Below are 27,609 nucleotides of genomic sequence, written 5' to 3'. Positions count from 1 at the left end.
CTGGTTAAAAGGGAGAGGAAACCAACCAAACCACTGTTGTGTCAAGTTATATAGAACAGATCAACTATGCCGAGAGGAAAGGAGACATCTGAGGACATCAGAAAGAAGGTGGTGACAGTCCATCAGTCTGGGGAAAGCTACAAGACAATCTCCAAAAGATTCCAGCTTCATCCATCCACTGTAAGACAAATCATTTACAAATGGAGGGCACTCAGCATCACCGCAACTCTGCCTAGAAGTGGACGGCCATCCAAACTTACACCAAGAAGCACCAGAAAAATAATAATGCAGGTAAAGGCCAACCCATGCATTACCTCCAGAGAGTTGCAGACCTCTCTGTCAGCATCTGGGATAAATGTACATGCGTCTACAATCAGGCGAAATATGAATAAACATGGCATTCATGGGAGAGTTGCTAGAAGGAAGCCTTTGCTCTCAAAAAAGAACAAAGTTGCCCGTTTAAACTTTGCCAGAGAGCACTTGGACAAACCAGAGGATTTCTGGAAGTCCATTCCCTGGACGGATGAGTCCAAACTTGAATTATTTGGCCACAATCACAGGCGCCATGTTTGGAGAAAAGTCAACACTGCATTTAAAGAGAAGAACCTCCTCCCAACAGTGAAGCATGGTGGTGGAAATGTGAAAGTCTGGGCCTGCTTTTCTGCCTCCGGACCTGGACGACTCCATATTATCCAGGGAACCATCAATTCCCAGGGCTATCAACAAATTCTTGACCAGAATCTTCTGCCATCAGTCAGGGAGTTGAAGCTAGGACGGAAATGGATTATGCAACAAGACAACGACCCAAAGCATTCCAACAAAAATACCAAGGAATGGCTTAAGAGATAGAAGATTCGCACTCTGGATTGGCCCAGTCAAAGTCCGGACCTCAATCCCATAGAAATGCTGTGGCAAGATCTGAAGCGGGCGGTACATGCCAGATGTCCCTCCAACCTCACTCAACTGGCGGAGTTCTGCAAGGAGGAGTGGACAAAAATTCCAAAAAGCAGATGCGAGACACTCGTTTGTGGTTACAGAAGACGCTTGGTTGAAGTAATGGCTGCAAAAGGAGGTGCAACAAGCTACTAACTAAAAGAGTTCACATACTTTTGCACTTGGCAGATTTTCATTTTTTTGAGAGATAAAATAATTTTGTTGAATAAATTATTATTCTTCATAAAATCACCTGTTCCACAATTATTGGCACCCCTAACAATTCTTAGGAAATAAATTTAATAAAAGTATTTTTGTCACTTCTACAGTAGTTTACGAAGTTGATCAGAGTATGTAGGAACATTTAATTAGTAATTCACAACTTCCTGTTTCCCTGGGGTATAAATATGACGTGACACAGAGGCCATTTATCTTCAACATGGGAAAGACAAAGGAACATACCATTCAAGTGAGGCAGATGTGTGTTGACCTTCACAAGTCAGGCAATGGCTACAAGAAAATCGCTACTCGCCTACACCTGTCCATATCTACTGTCAGAGGAATTATTAAGAAGTTTAAAACAACTGGAACAGTGGTAAACAAGCCTGGACGAGGACGCAAGTTTATTTTGCCACCACGCACAGTGAGGAGGATGATAAGAGAAATAAAAAGTTCTCCAAAGCTCACTGTTACAGAATTGCAACAAATGGTAGCTTCTTGGGGTCACAAAGTCTCCAAAACAACATCAGGCGCTATCTACATGCCAACAAGCTGTTTGGGAGGCATGCACGGAAGAAACCATTTCTCACTCACAATCATAAACGCAAACGTTTGGAGTTTGCTAAGCGGTACTGGGACTTCAACTGGGACCGTGTGCTTTGGTCAGATGAAACAAAGATAGAGCTTTTTGGCAACAAATGCTCTAAGTGGGTCTGGCGTAACACAAGAGCTGAGTATGCAGAAAAGCACCTCATGCCCACTGTGAAATACGGCGGGGGATCAGTGATGCTGTGGGCCTGTTTCTCTTCTAAAGGCCCTGGGAACCTTGTTAGGGTGCATGGCATCATGAATGCTCTAAAATACCATGACATTTTAAAACAAAATCTGGTGGCTTCTGCCCGAAAGCTGAAGATGGGTCGTCACTGGGTCTTTCAGCAAGATAATGACCCTAAACATGTGGCCAAATCTACACAGAAATGGTTCACCGCACACAGAATCAAGCTCCTCCCATGGCCATCTCAGTCCCCAGACCTCAACCCCACTGAAAACCTGTGGGGTGAGCTGAAGAGGAGAGTGCAGAGGAGAGGACCCAGGTCGTTGGATGATTTAGAGAGAATGTGCAAAGAGGAATGGTCAAAGATCCCTCTTTCTGTATTCTCCCATCTTGTGAAACATTACAGGAGAAGATTAGGTGCTGTTTTGTTGGCAAAAGGGGGTTGTACAAAGTATTAACATCAGGGGTGCTAATAATTGTGGCATACATGATTTGATGTTAAATAATTATTTCTTAATGTGGGATTTTTTTCCTACTGAATAAATTCACTTGAGTTAAAGGTTGTATTTTACTCTTTTTTCCCATCGTGGTCCTATATTATTTTGAACAAAACTCAATTTATGAGAAGCTAAAGAACACATCTTAACCAGGGGTGCCAATAATTATGGAGGGCACTGTATATACCTATCTATCTATCTATCTATCTATCTATATCTATCTATCTATCATGTATCTATTTATCTATCTATATATCTACATCTATCTATCTATTTATCCGTCTATCTGTCTATCCATCTATCTATCTTTTTTATCTATCATGTATCTATTTATCAATCTATATATCTATATCTACCTATCTATCATATATCTTTATCTATCTATCTATATCTATTTATCTATATCTATCTATCTATCTATCTATCTATCTATCTATCTATCTATCTATCTATCTATCTATCTATCTATCTATTTATCTATCTATATATCTACATCTATCTATCTATCATATATATATATCTCTATATTTATATATCTTTATTTCTATCATCTATCTATCTATCTATCTATATCTATTTATCTATCTATCTATCTATCTATCATGTATCTATTTATCTATCTATATATCTACATCTATCTATCTGTCTATTTATCCATCTATCTATGTCTATCCATCTATCTATCTATCTACCATGTATCTATTTATCAATCTATATATCTATATCTACCTATCTATCATATATCTTTATCTATCTATCTATCATGTATCTATTTATCTATCTATATATCTACATCTATCATATATATATATATATATATATATATATATATATATATTTATATATCTTTATTTCTATCATCTATCTATCTATCTATATCTATTTATCTATCTATCTATCTATATATATATATATATATATATATATATTTATATATCTATCTATATATCTATATCTATCTATCTTATTATATATTTATATATCTTTATTTCTATCATCTATCTATCTATCTATCTATCTATCTATCTATCTATCTATCTATCTATCTATCATGTATCTATCTATCTATCTATATATTTATTTATCTATCTGTCTATCTATCTATATCTATTTATCTATCTATCTATATCTATTTATCTATCTATCTATCTATCTATCTATCTATCTATCTATCTATCTATCATGTATCTATTTATCTATCTATATATCTACATCTATCTATCTATCTATCATATAAATATATATATATCTATATTTATATATCTTTATTTCTATCTATCTATCTATCTATCTATCTATCTATCTATCTATCTATCTATCTATCTATCTATCTATCTATCTATCTATCTGTATATATCTATCTATCTATCTATATATCTATCTCTATATCTATCTATCTATCTATCTATCTATCTATCTATCTATCTATCTATCTATCTATCATGTATCTATCTATCTATCTGTATATATCTATCTATATATTTATTTATCTATCTGTCTATCTATCTATATCTATTTATCTATCTATATAACTAATTATATATATTTATATACCTATATATATATATATATATATATATATATATATATATATATATCTTTATATATAGATAGATCTATCTATCTATATATCAATATATATATAAATATATATATATATCATATATCTATCTATCTATCTATATCTATATATATCTCTCTCTCTATATTTATATATATCTATATATCTATCATATATCTATATATCTTTATTTCTTTCATATATCTATATATGTCTTTCTACATCTATATATCTATAACTTTATACCTATATATCTATCTACATATCTATATCTATCTATATAACTAATTATATATATTTATATACCTATCTATCTATCTATCTATCTATCTATCTATATATATATATATATCTTTATATTTATCTATATACCTATATATATCTTTATATCTATCATACATCTGTATATGTATCTATCTATCTATATATCAATATATATATATATATATATATATATATATATATATATATATATATATCTGTCATATATATTTATCTATATCTATATATATATCATATATCTATATATCTATCTATTTATATCTATCTAACTATACATATCTTTATATCTATCATATATCTATTTATCTATATCTATCTATCTATCTATCTATCTATCTATCTATTTATCTTTCTATTTTTTTTGGTGCTAGCACTGATCAGCTAAGTTACTTTGGTTGTTTATGGTCAGATCAGTAATATTCATCAAACATCTAATCTTTACCCATCATACACTAATCACCCTTTATGCAGCAAGCTCTTCACAGGGGTCATCAGGTAGGCACCTCCCTTCATCAGAGTTTCTCTGAATTAAGCCTACAACCCCTCCGGAAGGCTCAGCAGTGAAGTCTGGCGTCCCAGACTCACTCCCCTCCAAGCTTACTACATAAGATATCACCTATAGTTCACTACCTACACCTGCCAGCAACAATTGTCCAATCAACAACCAATCGCTACTAATATTTGAACCCTGCACTTGCTCTACACTGTACACAATACATCTATCTATTTCTGTTTGTTTGTGTTTGTTATAATACAGGAGGATGACATAATCCTGCACCTAACAACTGGAGTTATACATAGGGCCCTGTCCAATCCTTTTCCTGTATACTCTACTCTCCCATTCATTTTACTTTAACTACACAAAAATGACGAGCACCTACACCTGACAACTAAGTTGCTGTGGCTGTTTATGATCCAATCAGCTACATTTAACCCAACCATCAAATACCTTACCTTCCCTTTACCCATACAATAAATCACTAATCACTATGCTGCAAGCTCTTCACAGGGGTCATCAGGTAGGCACCTCCCTTCATCAGTGTTTTGCTGAATTAGGCCTACGACACCTCCAGAAGGCTCAGCAGTGAATTCTGGCGTCCCAGACTCACTCCCCTCCAAGCTCACTACACCCAACTATACCACTATCCCAACATCATGTGCACCAGGCAGTTTATGTCTACACACTGGGCCCTTCCCCAACTAACCTCATCCCTCTGAATGCATAACTACTGACTAGACCTGTCAACTATATCATGACCTCAACACATTGCCTCTAAACCAAAATTCAATCCACATAGATGTGACCCACTTTGCCCCAAACCCCTAACACCTAATGCCTGCCACCGCTCTACCTTTGTAAGTATGTATGTATGTATTTATCTCTCTACCTATATATATGTATCTATCTGTGTATGTATGTATGATGAATGAATGAATGAATGTATGTAGTGTATGTATGCTGCTAGATGTTGAATAGGCAGCCTTTTCACCCCTTCCTAGACGACCTCCTGAAGCGACGCAGGAAGCGCTGTAGACATCCTCTCTGCAGGAAAAGGGTTACAAGAAAACAGAATAAAATAAGACATGGTGTAATACAGGAGCTTCTGCACACTGTAGATGCCTCCTCCACACTTGAAATCAGGATTTATTCCAAACTCTTACCTTTGCAGCAGGCACTGGCTCAGAAACAGGCTTTGGGTTGTTGATGTCCAGCCAGTGAAGTGTGTCCGCCTCGCCGACCAGCGCCACGACCCGGTCACGTGACCTGAAACAACTAAACATGCTGCTAAAGATGTTAGTGAGGCGTTTACCAAATCTGCTACGGGTCGGTGAGGGGAGTCCAGTGTCGTCTTGCTGGGATGATAGGTAGGTGGTGGTGGTGGTGGGCAGGTGTGCAGTCGGTGCTTCCTGGCACTGTTCAAGAGAAACCATAAAAATATTAATTTCTAAACAAACAACGGCAAAAAGACTAATCTGAAATGTGATACTGACATTGCAGGAGCCTTAATGTTAATATGCAGAACATTTTAATGGTTATTTGTATTTAATTTACAAGTCAGCCACAACCTAAAAGAAAAAATAAATCTATAGTGCTATAATGTTGCAATGTGGACTAATCATCTATTCAAATTTAGGCTGCTCAACAATAACAGTCTGATAGAGACTCACGAAAAACGGCAGGAGAACATCGATGTGCTGTGGGCTGATCTCCGGATCAGAAACCACCTGTAATTGAAACATAGGAAAATGTATACTAACGATTTTCTAATACAAACACCCAAAAAATATTAACATATACAAGAGTTTACATCCAAGCTGGTGAGTGTTTTAAATAATACTGAACACAGACCTGTAGGAGAGTGATGCCTTGCAGGCATCTCAATTTTACCATATTATATATACTGTATGACTCTAATTAATACTATATACGGTACTGTAATGTTTTAGTACTTTAGGTGGTATGTGGTTTTGGATGCAGCTGTGTGACAGTGATGCTTCACTGTAATTTAATCTTTCTTTGTGTTTTTCTCACCTCCTTAACACAGGCATTCGGTTCCACCCAGGAGATTGGCACTTCACCCAGCGACAGAACGCTGCAGTCATCTGAGCTGTCCATCGCAGAATCCACCTGCAATTGACACAAATGATAATTGTATTCCAACCATTTTTTTTAATCTACTGTATACATATACTTTACTTAGTTAGTTTACTATATATTTAACAATATGTGTTATAAAACTTCCACTGTGTTCTAATGTAAAAAAAAATTACAAGACAAAGTAAAAACCTTATATGTCAAGTCAGTTTGAAGTATTTCTATTGGCCTGTCTATTATCAAATGTAACAACTGTAAATTCAATTTAGTTTATTTGCAATGTAAAATGTAATTTTTAAAGCTGGGTATGACCCTGCTAACACTGATGTTTTGAACAGCCCAGTAGATATTTTATGAGCTTATTTGATGATGTTTGAGCACATAAACCGACCTGTATAAACCCAAGTAGGGACAATTACACAGTCTGCTAGCGTTATTAAATAAAGTAAATGCTAAATAATGTGTTACACTAGTCAGCTCCACTTAGTGCACACTCGTTATTGAGATAAACCGCTATGACCATGCAGCTGAACTATCACAACTCAATAACAACCCGTTTAGGTTTAATGGTTTATAATTCATCCATATCAGTAAATCTGTGGTTCTGATAGTAATAAATTGAGCTGAATTCTATAAGCGATTCTGAAAGAGTTAAAGTGAGGTTATACTGGGTCTGATAGAGGTGTAGCAGTTTAATAGAGACTCACAGAAAGAGGCAGAGTGTGAGGAGGTGAAGCCTCTGGAGCTCCAGACTCCGCCTGCAGAACAGAGACTCACTTTAATTCATGCTGATCCATCTCCATCTTTATTTCTGACTTTTATTCAGTTTTATTCAGTTTAGTTCCTGATGATGAATTTGGTCTAAAACGCGGGAAATTTCGAGCTTACTGACCTCAGGTGGATGGACGCTGAAAGTCCGCCGACAGTCCATGTCCGACCGCGGGGCGTCGGTCCTCACAACGGATCCGGTTACCTAAAAAAGAAAAAAAAACACAACAAAAAAACAACAACAACACAGAAAACACAACAATTACAGAATAATTAAAAGATAATGTAGATAATTAAACAGTATAAAGGATTAATCAGGCGGTGGATCTGTAGTAGAAGAGGAAATCTCTCTCAGGAGCGGAAAAACTGCTGCTGTGGCGTGAAGCTCAGAAACAGTTTAAATAAAAACAAATAAATCGAGTCTTATACACCGTGCGCGCCCCCGCGGCTAAAAGACCCGTATGCTTTTTACCAATAATATTATTACTAATAATGACAATGATAATATTAAAAATAACATTATTTATTGTTATTATAAAAGATATAACTATAATATTCAGATGAAAATAGTTTATAGCCTTAAAAAACTCTATTGTGACGCCACGCGCTTTAACGTCACTAAAGTCCAGTATGTTTTTTTTAATGGAAGATATAAATAATTTTTTTAGTAAGAAATATAGTTTATAGATAATGAAGAAGAACATTACAATAATATATATATTATAATATATTGTTATTACTATAGTATATATTATTATTATTATTATTATTATTATTATTATTATTAATAAAACGTGCTGGAGAAGGCTTTGTGCAGCGATAATAAACATTAATGCAACACTGGATTTAAAAAAAAATATTTTTTTTGTAATGCTTTGTAATAATTTAGGCATTTTATTGATTCATTTAGCTATATTCATAAAAATATCAAGCTATTTATTAAACCATGTATAAGAATGCACAGCTCTCGGGATATCAAAATTATTTATTTAAAAGTGTGTGAGAATTTCATGTGCAAATCTGAGAAAACTCCCAGTGAAATCCCAACCTTCACACTGTTTTATTTTCAAGTGACTGAAGACACGTACTAAATGTTCATTAATTAATAATATTTAACTCACCTAATATTTGTCATATTGTCTCCATACTTACATTGCATCCTGTCAAGGCAAAATTTGGTCAAATATCATGGCAATTAAAATAAACAATGTCACTATGAATAATTAAAATCGTTTGCTGCACCTCTAGATCAACCACGTTTTCACTGCATGTTAATTTTAAGTAATTATTTTTGATATTTGATATAAGGCCCACAAGGCACAATATTCTGATAATGTCTCAGGTGTGCTATTCCACTTACATCCACTTGATGTCAGTGTTAGACATTGACTAAAACCTTGACAAAGAAACAGAAAATAACTGAAATGTACTAAAAGGACTATTCTCCACTCTGTTTTCCATTTGCAAAACCATACTGCACTTCCTAATATGCAATTTTTAATTAGCAATAAACAGAAGACACTCTCCAGCGTGGTGCTTTGGTCAGGCCAGGTTTTTTATTTTCCAAATTACACACACTCACACACACACACACACACACATGGTCCATCTTTTGATGTTCTTGTTGTTGGTGTTTTTTTGTACAGTAGTCACAGTCTGACATGAGCAGCGTAAGGCTTTACATCTAGCTAATGTGTCTGAAGTAAAATCCAGCATAATTCAGTGCACTGGTATGATCTGGACTGATCTACTATGTAATTATGAAGTAAACGGAAAAAGTGTTAAACAAGCCAAAATATGTTTCATGCTTACTTTATAGATTTTTCAAATTAGCACCTTTTGCTTTGATGGCAGCTTAATACAACCTTTAGCTTTATTCTCTCAGTCGACTTTATGAGGTAAAACCTTGAATAGGTTGTTTTTTAAGTCTTTATTATTAATATACAACATAGTAAAAAATACAGATAAGTGAAGTGAAGTGCTGGGAACCTCTCCTCAGATAGCCAATGTATGCCTGTACTACACGATGTAAAGTCGTACACAGGCCAGAAGATCTTTCCATCCAATCTCTGTTTCATCTTCTCACATACTTTAGGACACTTTAGGATTGTTTGAAACAGAAGGACTGTTTGCTACGTTCATGAAGGACACAGAGCTGAACAACACCATGAGAAGAACCTGTTGCTCAGACAGGCTGGAGCTGATCACGTCATTGGATCTGGACAACAAGCTGTTAACTGCTGACGTAATCATATTGATAGATTCTGTCCAATCACATGTCATTTGCATAAATGTATAAATATTCTTTCTTTTTTGCTCTTCCTCGACTGGCTTTCTTTCTTTCTTTCTTTCTTTCTTTCTTTCTTTCTGTCTTTCTTTTTTTTCTTTCTTTCTTTCTTTCTTTCTTTCTTTCTCTGAATGTGTTGATCTATCGAGATTCGAGATTTTATTACACTGTGTTCACTCGTTTTTTACTCTTTTCTAATATATATTTATTATTTTTTGTTCCTTATATATATATATATATATATATATATATATATATATATATATATATATATATATATATATATGTGTGTGTGTGTGTGTGTGTGTGTGTGTGTAATGCTGTAACTATTTGTCCAGTAAACTTTAATATATTTTTAATTCTAAACTCATTGGTCATCTTTTCATGTTCTGGGATTTTTCACATCCGAGTTTTATCTAAGTCATGCTGTGGTAAATTACCCTACAGTGTACTTTAAAGTTATTGCACATAGCTAACTAAACATGCATAATGGTAATATTGCCAAGCAAATAACTTGACACAACCACACAAAACAAATAGTTACAAAGGAGAGGCTAGGTACTTGATTTCAAATTGATATAATTTTAACACAAGAGTAATCTAAAAGTTTTAAACAAAAAAAACTAAAAGATCATTTTAATTAAGAAAATAAGCCTTAATGGCAAGTCATTGTGTGAGCTAAGAGTACAATGTATCTCATTTACTTCATCCTTTCAACAAATAGGCTATTGTTACCACTTAGCTGACATCCACTGGAAAATGATGGCTGCCCCACAACCTGACATTAATTTTATCTCCTAATAGTATGTTTTCAGACATGTGGTTCTGTGCACTGAATATAAAAAGGCATTGTTTTAAATGTATACTTTAGCCTGCTTCATAAGCTAATGCTGTGATTCCTCACAGAAACGCAAGATGGCGCCACCTCCTTCATATATAACCCGCTTATAAACGACACACTGTTATGAGTATGCGCTTTTAAAGCCCCAGAGCAGAATAACAGGAAAATTTTGGTTAATTTTTTTTTTTTTATGTTGGCTAGATATTCTATACACTGCTACCCACACTGATAAGATAAATATATGAGTATATATTTCTTTATGTGTAAAATACACTGAAAAGATATCTTTTTTTATGATTCTGGCCACTTTTTGAATGTATGTATACTATAAATGCAATAAACATATATTCAGTTTCCTGAGTTGGGAGTTTTTCTTTCTTTCCAAGAAAGCAGAAGCATATTGAATCAATGTTATTTTTTTTATTTGTCTAGCGTGCTAAATCATCATTGATTTCAGCACTATGGTTTATATACAGTATATTGTTTGTAATAAACCTTACTTAAATACAGTATGTACACCACTCAAGCATAACATGACCACCTCCCTGTTTTTACATCCATTATCAACTTTCATAATACAGACTGTAGTCCGGTATATCTTTCTCTGCATACTTTATTATCCTCCTTTCACCCTGTTCTTCAATGGTCAGGACCCCACAGAACCACCACAGAGCAACTATTAGCTGTGACACTAAAGTGTTTAAAAAGTCCAGTAGCTGTGTCGGATCCACTTGTGTCAGATCAACACACACCAACACACTAATCAACATGACTGTCTAACCGCAGTGCTGAGAATGACACATTATTTAATAATAGCTGATCTGTGGTCTATACAGGACTGCGATTGTAGAACAAGTGTTTTTATTTTTATACTATTTTGATAGAAATCGAGTGTAGGAACAAGATCATAACGCTAATATTTGTCTGTGTACACCTTATTCGTATGAAGTTTTATAGCTTGTACTATGCTCTTGCAGTGTAGAAAGGGGGAATAAAAGGATGTAATGCAATAAAATACATTGCTTATTCTGTGTGTTCTTTCTACACTCTTAAGCCATTACAGAACACTGATATGAGAAGAGTAGCAGTAGCCATATATTTCATATATACAGTTGTGGTCAAAAGTTTACATACACTTGTAAAAAAACATAATGTTATGGCTGTCTTGAGTTTTCAATAAGTTCTACAACTCTTATTTTTCTGTGATAGAGTGATCGGAACACATACATGTTTGTCACAAAAAACAGTCATAAAATTTGGTTCTTTCATAAATTTATTATGGGTCTGCTGAAAATGTCACCAAATCTGCTGGGTCAAAAATATACATACAGCAACATTAGTATTTGGTTACATGTCCCTTGGCCATTTTCACGGCAACTAGGCGCTTTTGGTAGCCATCCACAAGCTCCTGGCAAGCTTCAGGTCGAATGTTTGACCACTCTTCTTGACAGAATTGGTGCAGTTCAGCTAAATGTGATGGTTTTCTTGCATGAACCCGTTTCTTTAGCACTGTCCACATGTTCTCAATGGGGTTTAAGTCAGGACTTTGGGAAGGCCATTCTAAAACCTTAATTCTAGCCTGGTTTAGCCATTCCTTTACCACTTTTGATGTGTGTTTTGGGTCATTGTCTTGTTGGAACACCCAACTGCGCCCAAGACCCAACCTTCGGGCTGATGGTTTTAAGTTTTCCTGCAGAATTTGGAGGTAATCCTCCTTCTTCATTATCCCATTTACTTTCTGCAAAGAACCAGTTCCACTGGCAGCAAAACATCCCCAGAGCATAATACTACCACCACCATGCTTGACAGTAGGCATGGTGTTCCTGGGATTAAAGGCCTCACCTTTTCTCCTCCAAACATATTGCTGGGTGTTGTGGCCAAACAGCTCAATTTTTGTTTCGTCTGACCAGAGAACTTTCCTCCAGAAGGTTTTATCTTTGTCCATGTGATCAGCAGCAAACTTCAGCCGAGTCTTAAGGTGCCTTTTCTGGAGCAAGGGCTTCTTTCTTGCACGGCAGCCTCTCAGTCCATGGCGATGTAAAACACGCTTGACTGTGGAGACTGACACCTGTGTTCCATCAGCTTCCAAATCCTTGCAGACCTGCTTCTTGGTGATTCTTGGTTGACTCTTGACCATCCTGACCAATCTCCTCTCGGCAGCATGTGATAGCTTGCGTTTTCTTCCTGATCGTGGCAGTGACACAACTGTTCCATGCACTTTATACTTGCGTATAATTGTCTGCACAGTTGCTCTTGGGACCTGTAGCTGCTTTGAAATGGCTCCAAGTGACTTCCCTGACTTGTTCAAGTCAATAATTCGCTTTTTCAGATCCACACTGAGTTCCTTTGACTTTCCCATTGTAGCTTTTGTAGCTGAGTCTAATCACTGGGTCAAATGAGCCCTATTTAAATGGGCTCATGAGAAGTCAACAGCTGTAGTCAATCAGAATCACTTACAAGAAGTGAAGAGGCCATGACATGAAGCTAATTTGATTGACACAACTCGCTACATCACCAAAATTGACAAATTTTGTTGCTGTATGTATATTTTTGACCCAGCAGATTTGGTGACATTTTCAGCAGACCCATAATAAATTTATGAAAGAACCAAATTTTATGACTGTTTTTTGTGACAAACATGTATGTGTTCCGATCACTCTATCACAGAAAAATAAGAGTTGTAGAACTTATTGAAAACTCAAGACAGCCATAACATTATGTTTTTTTACAAGTGTATGTAAACTTTTGACCACAACTGTATTCTGTATATTTCATATAAAGGGATGTAAAAAATTATTTGCCCCCTTACAGATTCCTTTTATTTTTGTCTTTTTATTATACTTACATTTTCATATTAACAAACAAACTTATCTTGTAAATATCAGACAAAGATAACCTGAGTAAATACAACGAGCAAATTTTAAATGTTTTTTAATGCATTTTTGTTATAATTTAATTTTTTAAGGGAACAAATATCCAAACCAATATGTCTCTATGTAAAAAAAAGAGTTTTACCACTATACCTGTAAATCTAATAACTTGGTTGTGTCACTCTTGACTGCAGTCAAGTCTGTAATGAGTCTTTCACATCTTTGTGGAGAAATTTTGGTACACTCTACTAAAATACTTAAAAATAAATGTAATGTTTTAATGCAGCCACATTGGATCACACCACACAGCTCAATCAGAATTTGACTTGCTCCACAACCTTCATTTTCGTTTGTGTGTTTGCTTGTTTATTTTTCAGACATTCTAAGGTTGCATTGCTGGTGTGCTTTGGATCATTGTCCTGCTGCAGAACCCAAGTACACCAGGGCTTATAAGCAGACATTCTTCTTCAAGATTTTATGGTAGAGAGCAGAATGCCTTTTTCACAAATGGGCAGGTTGGTTTGTATAGATATATTTTTCCCTTAATAAATGAAATCCTGATTTAAAAATTGCTGGCTGAAAGGAAAGTTTGCTTGATAATGGAAAATAAACAATGTAAGTATGATAAAAAAGCAAAAACATAAGACATGTGTATGGGGTTAAATACGTTTTTGACTGAGTGTATATGTTAAGTTGTGTGTGTCAGTGTCCTCCTGACCGTAAACAGTTAACAAATCGTGTTTCCATCCCAAATCCGCGCCCATCATAAGCCTCGGACAGCATTACGTCAGCGTCGAAACACCGGACTGAAGAAGCGGTTTTCACACATGCGTGCAGCTCCGCCGGGAGGAGAAGCTACACACACACACACACACTGAGAGAGACCTGCGACACGCCGCGGCTCGTCCTCTGAGCTCAGCCGGTCCCGTGCCCTCACTGCTCCGCTCTCCGGTTCAGATTAACGAGCCTCCGGTCGGTGCGAGACACAGCACGCGCTGACGAGCCCGCGAGACCAGCATGTCCGCCAAGCCCAGCGAGGAGCCCGCTTCAGAGGACGGCTGGTACGGAGACGGCTTCGAGAGGACGGCCGGGTTCGGCGGCGCCGCGGCCCGCTCAGAGGAGCCGGAGGACGATCGGAGCGAGTCCGCGCAGATCTACAGCCGCGCCGAGAGCGCGCGCCAGCCGCTCCCTGTTGTCATGGAAACTGCATCTACAGGTCATTTGGCTGAGAGGCTAAGTTTGTGTTTACTCTACTAGTTAAGCTAGTTAGCGAACCTAGCGTTAACTAACTAACAGCGGGCTGCTCTATGTGTTCATTAATCACTGTGTTCAGTAGCTCCTGCTCTCGTTACCCCCGCGGCCGTGTGTGTTTATAGCTGTGTCTCTAGCTCTAGCTGTAGCCGTGTCCCGCTGAAGAGCTCCGGGACTCCGCTAGCGGTAGCCGAGCTAACCGAACCGAACTCCCCCCGGCCGGACTATGACCCGGTCTGTTAGGCCTTCAGGTAACACAGCTAACCTGGCTCTCTACCTGTGAACTGATTTAGGAGCAGTTTCCCTCTCATATGGATTTTCTGTCCTGTGAAGTTTTTAAATCAACACTGATTCAGTTACAGTACTGATGTTAGGCAGAGTGCAGTCTTCTGTAAATAATGTTCTACAAACATCGCAACTAATGAGAACCTAATCCAGTGCGGTTTACCAGATCAAGAGGCCGATGGTGTGGAACCCCTGAGGTCGTGGAAGCAAGATAATTCATTTGTGGGGACAAATTAAATGGGCAGGACTCAATTATCTTGTTCCCACACTTTAATAAGTCATGGCCTCGCATTAGGATCTCATTTCCACACCTGAATAATTTGTCAGCACGTATCAGGATCTCCTCTCCATGCCTTAATAAGTTGTGGTCAAGCTTTAGGATCTTGTTCCAATGACTTAATAAGTCATGGCCTTGCATTAGGATTTTGTTTCCACGCCTAAATAAGTCGTGGCCATGCATTAGGATCTCATTCCAATGCCTAAATAAGTTGTGGCCACCCATTATGGTCTTGTTCCCATGCCTTCATAAGTCATTACCACATTTTAATTGTCTTGTTCCCACATCTAAGTAAGTTGTGGCTATGCATTAGGATCTCGTTCCAATGCCTTAATAAGTTGTGACCTCGCATTAGGCTTTTGTTCCCACACCTTAATAATTTGTAGCCACTCATTAGGATCTTGTTCCAACACCTTAATAAGTGGTGGCCACACACTCGGATCTCGTTCCTATGCCTTAATAAGTCGTGGTCACACATTAGGATCTTGTTCCCATGCCTTAATAACTTGTGGACATGCATTATGATCTTGTTCCAACACTTTAATAAGGCATTCCCACAACTTAATTATTTTGTTCCCAAACCTTAAGAAGTCGTGGCCACTGTTAGCATTTAATTCCTGTGCCTTAATAAGTAGTAGCCACACATTAGGATCTCATTCTCACAGCTTAATAAGTCATGGTCACGCATTAGGATCTCGCTCCCATGCCTTGGCAATTTGTAGCCATGCATTAGGATCTTATTCCCACACCTTAATTATTTGTGGCCATGCATTAGGATCTTGTTCCCACGCATTAACTAGTCGTGGTCACACATTAGAATCTGTTCCCATGCATTAATAATTTGTACAATTTTGCAGAAGCTAAAGAAACTTTGCAAGCTTAGATTTTTGTAAGACTCACTAATAGACCAGACCAAGCATGGTGTTGATGTAAAATAACGCAAATAATTAACCCTAAGAAACAGTCTTAGTTTATAAAAGAGTATGTTAAAGCCAAGCTATTATGTCAGGAAGACTTTAAATGTTATCAAGGGTGTAAAAAATTTTGATACATAAAAGTATTATGAGAGTTGAAACACAGCTCTGGAAAAAAATAAATGACAGCCCACTTAAAAATGATGAGTTTCTTTGATGGTACCAAATTGAAAACCTCTGGAATATAATCAAGCCATTTCTCATTTTCTGCAAATAAATGCTCCAAATGACAATATTTTTATGTGGAATTGGGGAGAAGGGGTGTCAGTGGTTTATAGAATAAAACAACAATGTTTATTTTACTCAAATATCTACATATAAATAGCAAAATCAGAGACACTGATTCGGAAGAGGAAGTGGTCTCTAAACTTTTTCCAGAGCTGTATATGACAGTTAAAAAAAAGTATCAACCCAAATATTTCCAGTTTCTTGTGAATTTAATTGTTAATTGTAGTGTGTTGATGCTGTTTTGAGCAGGAGAGAGTTGTTGTTAGTCTAGAGAGCATCGTTTACTTACTCTACAGACACTAGTTTGTTTAAGGTTTCAGGCCTATGACGCAGTTGGTAATCTTATGGGTCATTATTCATTATTCCTAACTTCTGTGAATTGTTAACCTTCAACTATGAATCAAACGAGTACAGGCAGTATGTGGATACCAGACTGCATTATGTGAATGATAGTTGGCCTTCTCTTTTTAGGTGTCGGCTCTAGGTTTTGTTTTAAGTTTTAATGGCCTTCACTGTTAAAGACAAGGATGATAACTCACGTAATAGATGTGAAAAAGCTTCTATCTCAAAATAAGAAACAAAATAGTGGTTTAGTGGTCTTGGCAGTGACCCTACTGTTGCTAATGGTATTCCTCAAAAGAAGGAAAAGTTATTACTCTTAGTTCATAAAGGCATAATGCACCGGTCACTGTTATCTACCAAGATGTTTTAATTATATACATGGAATTCGTAAGTATTATAATTTTTTAATGTTTTCTTTTCCTTTCAGACAGTAAATCACAGTACATTTACAGTAAGACATTAAGCTTTTTATTATTTGACTAAATCCTGCAACTTCGACATTAATCAGCATGCTCTGACTTTTCCCACCATGGAATAATCCCTGCCTTTTCAGAAACTATATTATAGGGTTCACATAAATTGGACCATGCTGGGCTGTGGACTTTTTTACATCAGGTTCAAATGATTAGATAGTGATAAGCTTATTCTTTGGGCCTTCATGACTTTAGTCAGGTGTTTTCTCACAGGGAATAATAAAGCCACATTGTAAGACTGTTTTAGATTGAACATAAGATTATTTGCTGTCTTTTTGTGGTTTATCTTTGCAGTTTCAGAAAATATTCTTAAAAGAGGTCAGCAGTACATAGACAAGTAGATCATTTGAGAATACTGTCACCACTTAAACACTTATTAATGTCTTCAATTATTGTACTCATAGATTTGAATAGTATTTTTAAGTGTGGCAAATATATTGAACAGTATTGTACAGGGGTTGGACAATGAAACTGTGGGAGGTTTCATGGCTAAATTGGACCAGCCTGGTGGTCAATCTTCAATAATTGCATATTGTACCAGTAAGAACAGGTTGTTTTGATTCATTTAGCAGGGTAAGAGCACAGTTTTGCTTAAAATATTGCATTGCACACAACATTATGGGTGACATACCAGAGTTCAAAAGAGGACAAATTGTTGGTGCACGTCTTGCTGGCGCATTTGTGACCAAGACAGCAATTCTTTGTGATGTATCAAGAGCCACGTTAACCAGGGTAATGTCAACATACCACCAAAAAGGACCAACCACATCCAACAGGATTAACTGTGGACGAAAGAGGAAGCTGTCTGAAAAAGATGTTCAGGTGCTAACCCGGATTTTATCTAAAAAACATAAAACCTCGGCTGCCCAAATCACGGCAGATTTCAATGTGCACCTAAACTCTCCTGTTTCCACCAGAACTGTCCTTCGGGACAATAAATTATTGTGGTCTAAAACCATTTGTTTCAGTTTCATTGTCCAACCCTGTATATTGTAAAGTTATAGTTTTCCAAATGACCCACATTTAGAGAGAATATATTTAAATTAAAATTAAGTAACACTTAATAAGTGCCTAGGCAGATATCATGCTAAAAGCAGACTATCCCATGCCTGTTAGCTGACTGCCTGAAGGGCCATCATGTCCAGTCTTGATATTAGAACATTCCACCAGCCCCTGCCATAGCTGTGACTGTGTGTTTCTAGTTCCTGCAACAGTTTGTGTGCTGTGAGCATGAGTGCTGTTTCTTGAGCTTACATCATGGTTTTGATCTAATGTGATCATGCATGACTGAAATGAACAGATGACAAACCTTATAGGTCAGTGATATCCCTAAATCACATCAGAGTTTTCTTCTGTTCACTCACCTGTCTAAGGAATAATTTATAGTTTGCCTACCTTCCATTTTATAGGACTTATTTTAATAGATATACGTAAGCATGTGTTTCATGTTTGTTAAAAAAAAATCCGGTTTCCCTTTCCTCTTTGTAGATTTTGGACTTGTATTCTAGAAAAGTGACACTTTACAACATTCACATTTAATGTTTTTTGTGCATTTAGAATTTTCCTTACATCATATTAGTGTAATTTCTAGCACAGTCATGTCTCTGAAAAATAATGAAGTGTTTGGGCAGAGACAATGTGATTCCCAGTTTGGCAGCTTGTTGTCTTAGAACTTAGAACAAGTGAAAGAATCTGAAAGTGAAAGTCTGTTATTTGACTACATATCATGGTCAAGGGTGGTTCTTTGTTTAATTAATTTAAGTTACAAAAGTACATTAAAAAGTACAGTACAGTAAAAATAAAAAATCTTTGAGTATATCAAAAGGTTGGATTATAAGAACCCACTTGTAAAGGGAAAAGACAGAAATGTAAGTGAAAATAAAGAACTGTTTCCAAAACTAGATTTAAAATGTTTGAAAAATTAACTATGGACAAATTTCCTTTCTAGGGGCACTAAGGGCATTTTAACACCTTAAAGTCTGTACAAACGTCAAAACTGAGGTCTGAGGGTTATCTGGTTAGATATGGGTTTACACTGTAGTTTAGTAAGAAGACTGAAGGTGCCAAATTCTGCCTCACCACCAGAATTCCAGGTTTACATCATGCAGCAGAATGCATATAACCATCAAATTAATTTTATTTTTGTTTATAAAGATGAATCAATTACAGTCACAGTAGATAGAGGAGTCAGAAGCTTAACATGATGTGCCTACACTGCTGTGACATGCAGTTGGATTTTGACACAACAGTCCTTTTTCTTCTTCTATTGTTTATTCGTGATATCTGTCCTCAGCTTCCTGTAATTGGTATGAAAGTCCAAACTAAACCAAAAAGTGTTTTATACTGCTAACGAACTAAACCAAACAAGGTATGTGTGAGAGCACACTGAAAGTGAGTTTCTTGAAAAGGAAGGAGGCTATAATAAAGGTGAGGTGTTAAAGCAGAAAATGAATTTCCGAAATATCTCATAATATATTTAGTTTATAGGGATTCTTTGTAATATTCTGTTAAATATATCAATTCTGCTTTCTTTCCTGGTGCTGGAAAATGAATATCTCGTACTTGTTCATGGCCCTCTTAACTGGAAATTAATTAAATGAAGCATGCTGTCTGACTTTTGCACAGTACTGTATAGTGAAGAACAAAGTGAGAGTAGACATTAGAGCTCAGCTTAGATAAGAAAAGAAAAGAAAATTGCTCATTCTCCCAATGCAGGAGAAGTTATGTAATGTGCTTTCAAACAGGGATCTTTAGTGGAAACTGCTGCAGCCTAAGTGAACCGGTTGTATTGAACTGCCGAGAAACCTGTATAAAGCTCAGTTTTCACCACAAATGGATTAAGCAATGCTTTTAAATGCTTCTAATTAGAACATATATTAATCAATATCTCAGAATACTTATAGCACTTTGACTATGGCCTCCATTATAGTGTTTTTCTTGGTCTTGGTTCTACAGAAGTCACACCCTAACAAGTTGTTCCTATAAAGAGGCAACTGTATTAGTTATTCACTATTTTGTGACTGTCAGGACCACTGAATGAGACTAATCAATGTAACTTACTTGTACTTAAGTCATATGTTGTCAAAATTGCTAGGGTAAACAATTTTTATTGTGGCTTTTTTAACCAAACATAACATTCAAACACATAACATGCAAAGATACAACACAAAACTAATTCACACATGCATTTAAACAGCACAATAAATAAATAAATAAATAAAAATAAAATCAGTAACATAAATGACAAAAATGACAGTTGCAGTGAAACACAAAAACACATTCATGGTGCTATTGTCGGCACCACCATGGAACACACTGACATCATACATCAATTTTCAAATAAAATTTTCCATAAAACCCCTAAATTGTCCCAGATCTCCCTAAATTGACGTGACTTCTTTTGATCAAATTCTGTTTTTATTTATGTTTTACACAATGAGTTGTAACTTAACCTAGTGTTTGATTTTTCCTGTAAATTGATGATATGGATATAGTTCCAAAGTGTTCACCCAGTAGTGAGTAAGATCAGTACTGTACTACAGTGCTGTTTGTATTGCTGTATTTCCACTGTGTGGAAAAGCAGTGTCACTATGGCTGCTGTTACCATAGGACATCTTACAGTCACAGTGCACTGAATAACCTGATGCATCTCTCTCTTTCTACAACTGTCTATAAGCCCTCTGTGATCTCCCCGCAGGGCTTACAGTAACAAGGCACTTTCTATGTAAAGCAAAGTGCTCATGTAGCCTATACTTCCTATTAAATATTTATGAGGTTGCATTTTGAATTTGAGTTGAATTCACTATTGAGTGTTGAATTCACTATTGAGTTCATTTGTTACAGCTGGTTTCAGTTTCCTTATATGTGAGGCCTTTCGTGTTTTTGAGAATACATGTATTTATAGGTTTGCAAGCTCTGTGGGTGATGTACTCGTTCCTCATCTGCTAATAGAATATTACTCAGAAGTAGTGATGGTTAGTAAGCAGCCTCACAACACTTTTTTACAGAGGTGTGAGTGGTTCTCATATGAGCAAGAGTCTTATGTCACTGATTATTTTATTATTTGCTGTTTTACAACCCTGGTAACATAGTCAACCCTCATAAAAGTCATCAGATTAGTCTGAATCATAGATGGAGCTTACATATATTGTTGAGGCAGTATTTTAATACCAAACTATGTGTTCTAAACAAAAATGTCAAAAAAGTCAATTGTTGTTATATCTTAGAAAATCCTGTTTTCCATGCTTCAATTTCTGGATTTTTTAAAATAAATATATAATGGTAGGTTTTTAGCCACACACTGCATTTATTATATATTTTTTGAAACATTTGCATTTTTTTTTGCCAAATTCTAGTAATGCTTTAATATTTCTTTATAGTATTGACTTTTATTAGCCACCCTAATGCAGATTTATGTATAACCCATAAAAGTGTTGACTGGTGCACTCTTACTCAAGCCTTAACCACTAAAATCTATGAACGCTTCCATTTCCTCACAGTTCATTCAGCTTTGCTCAGGGGTACATCAAAACAATTATTTCTTTCCCAATAAAACACAGTGTTTATACACAAACAATACTTTATTGTAAATGTGAATAGATTGTGAAATTGCATATTATCTTGGTCTAAACAAAACCGTGCAGTCCCAATATCACATTGCAGAGATTATGAGTTTCACTTCCTTTATGTAGCATCACCAATCATTCTCGGCATAAAACGCTTGTCTGTACTGGTTCTCTTGGTGGCATATTCCTGGCTGTTCAGCCTTTTGTGTTTTTATATGGCTTTGTGATGTTTGTATTATTAAGAGCTTTTTTTTTTGAGTTGTGTATTTCAAGGTCATTGTTCCCTGGTCTGGTCTAATGTGTGTGATTTCTCTATTGTGAGTGATCTTGAGTATGTTTTTGGTCTCGTTTTTGTCTTGAGTTTAAAATGTATTTGAGACTGTGGTTCTCAGTTCCTTGCAATGAAGCTTTTCTGCACTGGCAAAACACTGCTTTGTTCTTGCTACTGGTGTTGCACTGTTACTGCTTACATAAACTACAAGGAGAAAAATTTAACTATTTATATATTACATTAAAATCTCCTTACAGTGCATTTTGTGTCAGTTTGTCACTGTGTGTTAAATAAAAAAAAACAATAAAACATTCAAGTGCCATTTTAGTCCAGTGGCACTATTTAAATGTGTTCCCAGAAATTACATATCTATTAATCTCTTAAAAGGTGAATAAATGTAAAAAAAAAAAAAAGTGTTTATGTTATCGTTTATATACATTTAATAATAAGCAATTAACCTACTGTAAGTATAGACCAAACTGTGCAATTGTAAATAAGGGCTTATAAAATAACAAAAAATAACTAAATTTAAAGCAAAATATCGCCAAATTGTAAAACAAAATGGCACTTTTCCACATGGAAAGCTCACAAAATTAGCTATAAATCTGTTTATATATGTTAATGCAATATGTTAATGATATATCACATAATATTTCAAGTATGTGCAACAATATCACTGTCATCATAATCATTGTTTAAATGCATCTTTACGATAAATATTTATTTGACAAAAAGGCAAAAAACAAAAAGTTGTAAAAGATATTGAATTCTCTATATTCATTTTTTTCACATTTTAAATCCTTAGTAATCTTTCTCCAACGAAGATACAGCGCTGGAATCTGAGTACTCCAAAACATAACTAGAACTTCACCAGAAACAAACAAACAACAAAAATCACTTTGTACGCTTAGTATAAGACTCAATGTCAGTGCCAGTGCCTTGTGCATGGATGCTCACAAAGCAGACAGACTGCTCACTGACTGACAACAGCCCACTCCAATCTGCAGTGTTCACCCTGAGCTAAGAAACCTCTCTGAAGGCTTATTCTGTCTCCTCCCTATTGACTGACTGCTCTCAACCCTTCAAAGATCATCAAGGGTTAAGCCAAGCCTATTGATCTAGAGATGTGAGGTCATGCCTGGAACACAGATGCACAGATGCTCATCCAGTGTGACCTTGCTTTTTCACATTTGCTTTAAGAGAACATCTTCCCATGAAACATTCAGCACTCAAGCTCATTACTATGCTTTAAAGAGCCTGTGTCCTCGCTGTTTTGAGATCCATTTATGAAACTGAGCTTCAAAAACTACCTGTTCTGAATAAATTGATTCCTGATGTGATGAAAATGAAAGCATTAGACTAATGCATCATTTCCTATTCAGCCTGAAGCTGTTACTTGTGCATTCACGTTAAAGTACATTTGGACGTGAAGTGAAAAATCTAACTTATTATCGTGACAAACTGTATCACAGTATGTCATGGTTAATTAATACTGTAACATTATATTGAATGAATGAATATTGTGATATGCCAAAATGTAATATTACTGGTTCTGTTCTCTTCATTTGTTTGTATGGTGGTTAATTTTGCATTCATCTGTCTTTTTGTCCAATCAGTAATGCCAGCATTCCAAATGTGTTTTTAAGCAGCTTCGTTAGTAATTAGTACTGGCTCAGATTGACCTGATTGCTGGGCAATATGACCTTTAAATCAATATCGCCATTATTTTAACCTCCTACGAGGCCTTGACCTTTACATGGGCTATAAGTCTAGATGATACAAAACCTTTTTTTTCTCCACAGAAAAATAAGCTATTTACATTCTGATAACTTTGAGGGCTTTGGTGACTTCTTCAGGACACTTGGAGAAGCTGCTCTCTCTACTCCATTTAATAACTTCAGATCAGTTAGAGGAATCAGGAAAGCAGCAATTTTATGATTTTTATTCATAATATTTCAACAATACAGATTTACTTTAATATTTCTGAATATTTTATATTACAATTACAATTTTCAGTAACATTTCTTATTGAATGTGAAACTTGTTTGTGTAATGCTTGAATAGCAATTGCACAATTAATATCAGGCAGAAAATGGACAAAATAGCTGGCCTGTTAATTAAAGGAACAATAATTTTAATTGAGGATTATTTTAATGAACAACAGGGAAATTTTCAAAAACAATTTTGTACAAGTTGCTGAAATTGCTCAGTTAGATCAGTTTAAGTTCTCCTCCATGATGTTTTCTCGTCACAAACTGGAAAGAGAAGAGTCACAGGATTACACACGCAGCCACATATTTTAGGAGGACAAAGTGTAAACACACACAGTGGGAACATTATCAATTTATCAAATAATCAAAATGAATATCCCAAAAAATAATCTATATGGGCAAAAATACTGTCAGAATTTTGTAACTTTCAGCTCGATTGGCTGATCACCAATACTTGGAGCTTAGCGTATAAGCACAACTAAAACAAGTCATCCAGCGCAAAAAAATCATTATATTGAACATGTTTCCATCAAAAGCTTTCTTTCTAGCTTTCCGAATGTTGCTGCTATACTTTTGGTTGCGGTTCAATGTGGTCTGCGCTGTTGATAGGTCTGCTGTGTTGCTGCGCTAATAGCTACTCACTATATGAAAGGTAGTCAGAAACATTCTACTTATGAGTATGAATGAGTTTGAGTCAGACAAAAAACAAAGGCCAGACTGAGCACAGCTTACTGTTAATGACTATCTGCAGCAGTGTGCCAGTTCCTGTCAATCTTGGGGTTGAACAATGGACTGCAGCTTCCTGTGACTCCCACAGAGTTGCTGTAATCCCTAAATCCTGAATATGTTCTGCTGATCGATTATTTTATCTCTAACATTTTTTCGTTAAGTTTGGAGTTATCATAGCTGCATGTGGTCAGTTTCCCATTCTCAAATGATTAATTACACTATAGTTAAATTAAAATAAAGCAGTTTGTGGGTGTATAAGTGAGGCGTGACAGCTGTGAGGCATACTGCACCCCTACTTTTAGTATTCCTCTCTATTTGTGCATGAATAATGTGTGGACAGGCAGAAGCAGGGGAGGGGCAGTGAACCAGAATGGACCTTCCAAAAGCAGTCTATTGAGCTTAGACTTGTACTTGTCAAGGATGTGAAGTGACAACAAAGTGTTACAGTGCTCTTACTCTGACGCATCAAGATTTTTTATTCAGTGATCTATCAGTAGTAGTCAGGTGTGCATAAAACCCCTACTACTGAGCTGTGGAGCAGGGAACAGTAATCTTTAGAATGAGAATGCTCCATCCACTGTGTTTGGAATTATTTGGTGAGTTGGGGTAAGGTGGGGTGGTGATCACCCAAAATTCTGACCTCACTCACACTTTTTGTCACTGAATGCAATTAAAATCTCACAGAAATGCACCAAAAGCTAAAGTAGAAAGCATTCCCTAAAGAGTAGAGACTGTTACCCCAACAAACACATGATAAACTCTCCTTTTATTCCCTTAATTTCAGAACAAACAGTGAAGGAGCAGGTATCCCAGTACCCTGACATAAAGAGTAACATTTGCTCAAGTCTTCAAAAGTGCTTTTTAACGAAGGAGCAGCGTGTTGAATCAGAACAGACTCAGAACAGTGTTGTGTTTGCCATAGCTACACAACACACACAGGAGGATGACTCACTTGCATGTTGGCAGAGCAGATTGTGTGTGTTCACATTCAGAGTGGCGTTAAACCAGCAAGCATTCATTATTATTAATTTATATCAGAGTAATGACGTAGCATGACTGATGTTTTGGAGCATACCACTGTTATTTGTTTTCTTCTCTTCCGAAGCAGTTTGTGACACAAATACTATAAATATTACAGAAGTTTGACTGTTGTAATATGTCCATTAAGCTTAAATACAGTTACAAATTATTAAGCAGGGACATAAGCAGAAACAGCTATGTTTCAATGTCAAGCCCAAGTGATTACCTTTGCCTCTTTTCAACTAGAGCTGCTTTGTACTTCGTGCATGGCTAGGCATGTCACGATAACAATATTTTCTAGACGATGTATTGTCCCATAAATTATTGCGATAAACAATAATATTGTCATTCCCACTATAGAAAATGCTTTTTTCCTGCTTCTGGGCTCCCAAAGGAGCTTTAAGACAGTTTACCACAGTAATAATATACTATCATAATACTATTACACCATTTTACAGTTAAACTATTTTTTTATTATTAAGAGCAGACATTGGGCTAATAAAAATATGTTTTAATATCCTATATAACTAAAACAAATAAATTACAACTACCCTGGGATTTTTGGGTTCTGCACTAAATGTTAAACAGACCTTTATAACAAAATAAAGTAACAACATATAGATTAAAGTAACATTTACTTTAATTCAACTTTTTTGTTAAACTCTGGAAAGCCACTTGCAGATCGTCTTTTGTGATCATATATGTATATGCTATAAAGCACAAATAAGCTCAAAAACACAAGTGTCCATATGATCAAAGACACAGATAGCTCAGCAGACCAGGACTCTTGTTATAAATAACTGTCACACAAATCCTGAGTATGGAACACCAACAGGTTCACCATGTTGGGCTTAAGGCAGGATAATTGAGCTGGATGGCTGTGCTTTAAAAAAGATCTAAATAAGAATAAGAAACACCCATGAGTAATACCAAAGACAATACCAAAGACACACTGACAGGGCACACTGATAGGGCCCAAGGTCTTTGATATTTTCTGTGCTAGAAATATAAAGACCTCAGATCTTGTGGTACAAAGGTGATGCAAATGTGGTGCCAATCAGTGGAACCCTGCATCATTATACCCTCCCACCAAATGGTTTTGTGGACCCAAGTATGGTTAGCCGAGCGTACACAGAAAACCAGGCTCAGTGCTATAAGTTTTTTCCCTAGTTGTTTGGAGATTCTAGGATTTTTTAAGCTTCTAGGACTGGTGTTGGCATTTCCTCTACTATTAATCTTCTGTATTCTTCACGATCAGAAAGTGTTTGTTTTCCAAGGACAGTGTTATATTGTTTTTTTCAGCTCGCTTCCCACTTGGTTTCATTTTCAAACAAACAAAAGCATAAGCATTCAGCCAGACCAGAGGCCCATTGAAGAAAGACAGTGCTGCTCAGCTGTTAGAAGAGTGCTCCTTCTATTATTCCACATTTCCTGGCAGTGTTCATTTCTGACAGTGTGATAACGAAGCTGTGTTTACAGCCATCCCAAAGTCTCTGTCCCCTGATGGAGGGGGTTCCTGAAATACACTCAGTTAATGTGCACTCTGTGAATGTTGTAAGACCTTTCAAAAAGAG

The 27,609-nt window shown here is 36.1% G+C and overlaps 1 protein-coding gene and 1 long non-coding RNA gene across 3 annotated transcripts in view; one reads left to right on the top strand and one right to left on the bottom strand.

Moving 5' to 3' along the window:
* Positions 1-6,739: 6,739 nt before the first annotated feature.
* On the bottom strand, positions 6,740-8,131 carry LOC125802515 (uncharacterized). The gene is made up of 3 exons (XR_007439647.1): positions 7,756-8,131; positions 7,571-7,621; positions 6,740-6,896 (listed from the first exon to the last, which is right to left on the bottom strand). It is a non-coding gene; the product is annotated as an uncharacterized LOC125802515 (long non-coding RNA).
* A 6,299-nt stretch (positions 8,132-14,430) lies between these two features.
* rtn1b (reticulon 1b) overlaps positions 14,431-27,609 on the top strand; it is a 65,965-nt gene continuing 52,786 nt past the window's right edge. Inside the window, exon 1 of one of the 2 annotated variants that reach the window (XM_007256671.4) lies at positions 14,431-14,845. In XM_007256671.4, the coding sequence (XP_007256733.3) occupies positions 14,647-14,845 (199 nt within the window). In that variant the 5' untranslated portion in view covers positions 14,431-14,646. Of the gene's footprint in view, positions 14,846-15,091; positions 15,132-27,609 lie in introns of those variants that run through there. The other variant, XM_022663950.2, reaches the window with a different exon arrangement.

This window comes from Astyanax mexicanus, chromosome 1, assembly GCF_023375975.1.
Source record: "Astyanax mexicanus isolate ESR-SI-001 chromosome 1, AstMex3_surface, whole genome shotgun sequence".
Lineage (NCBI taxonomy): Eukaryota > Metazoa > Chordata > Actinopteri > Characiformes > Acestrorhamphidae > Astyanax > Astyanax mexicanus.
This window is presented reverse-complemented; position numbering and strand designations above follow the sequence as displayed.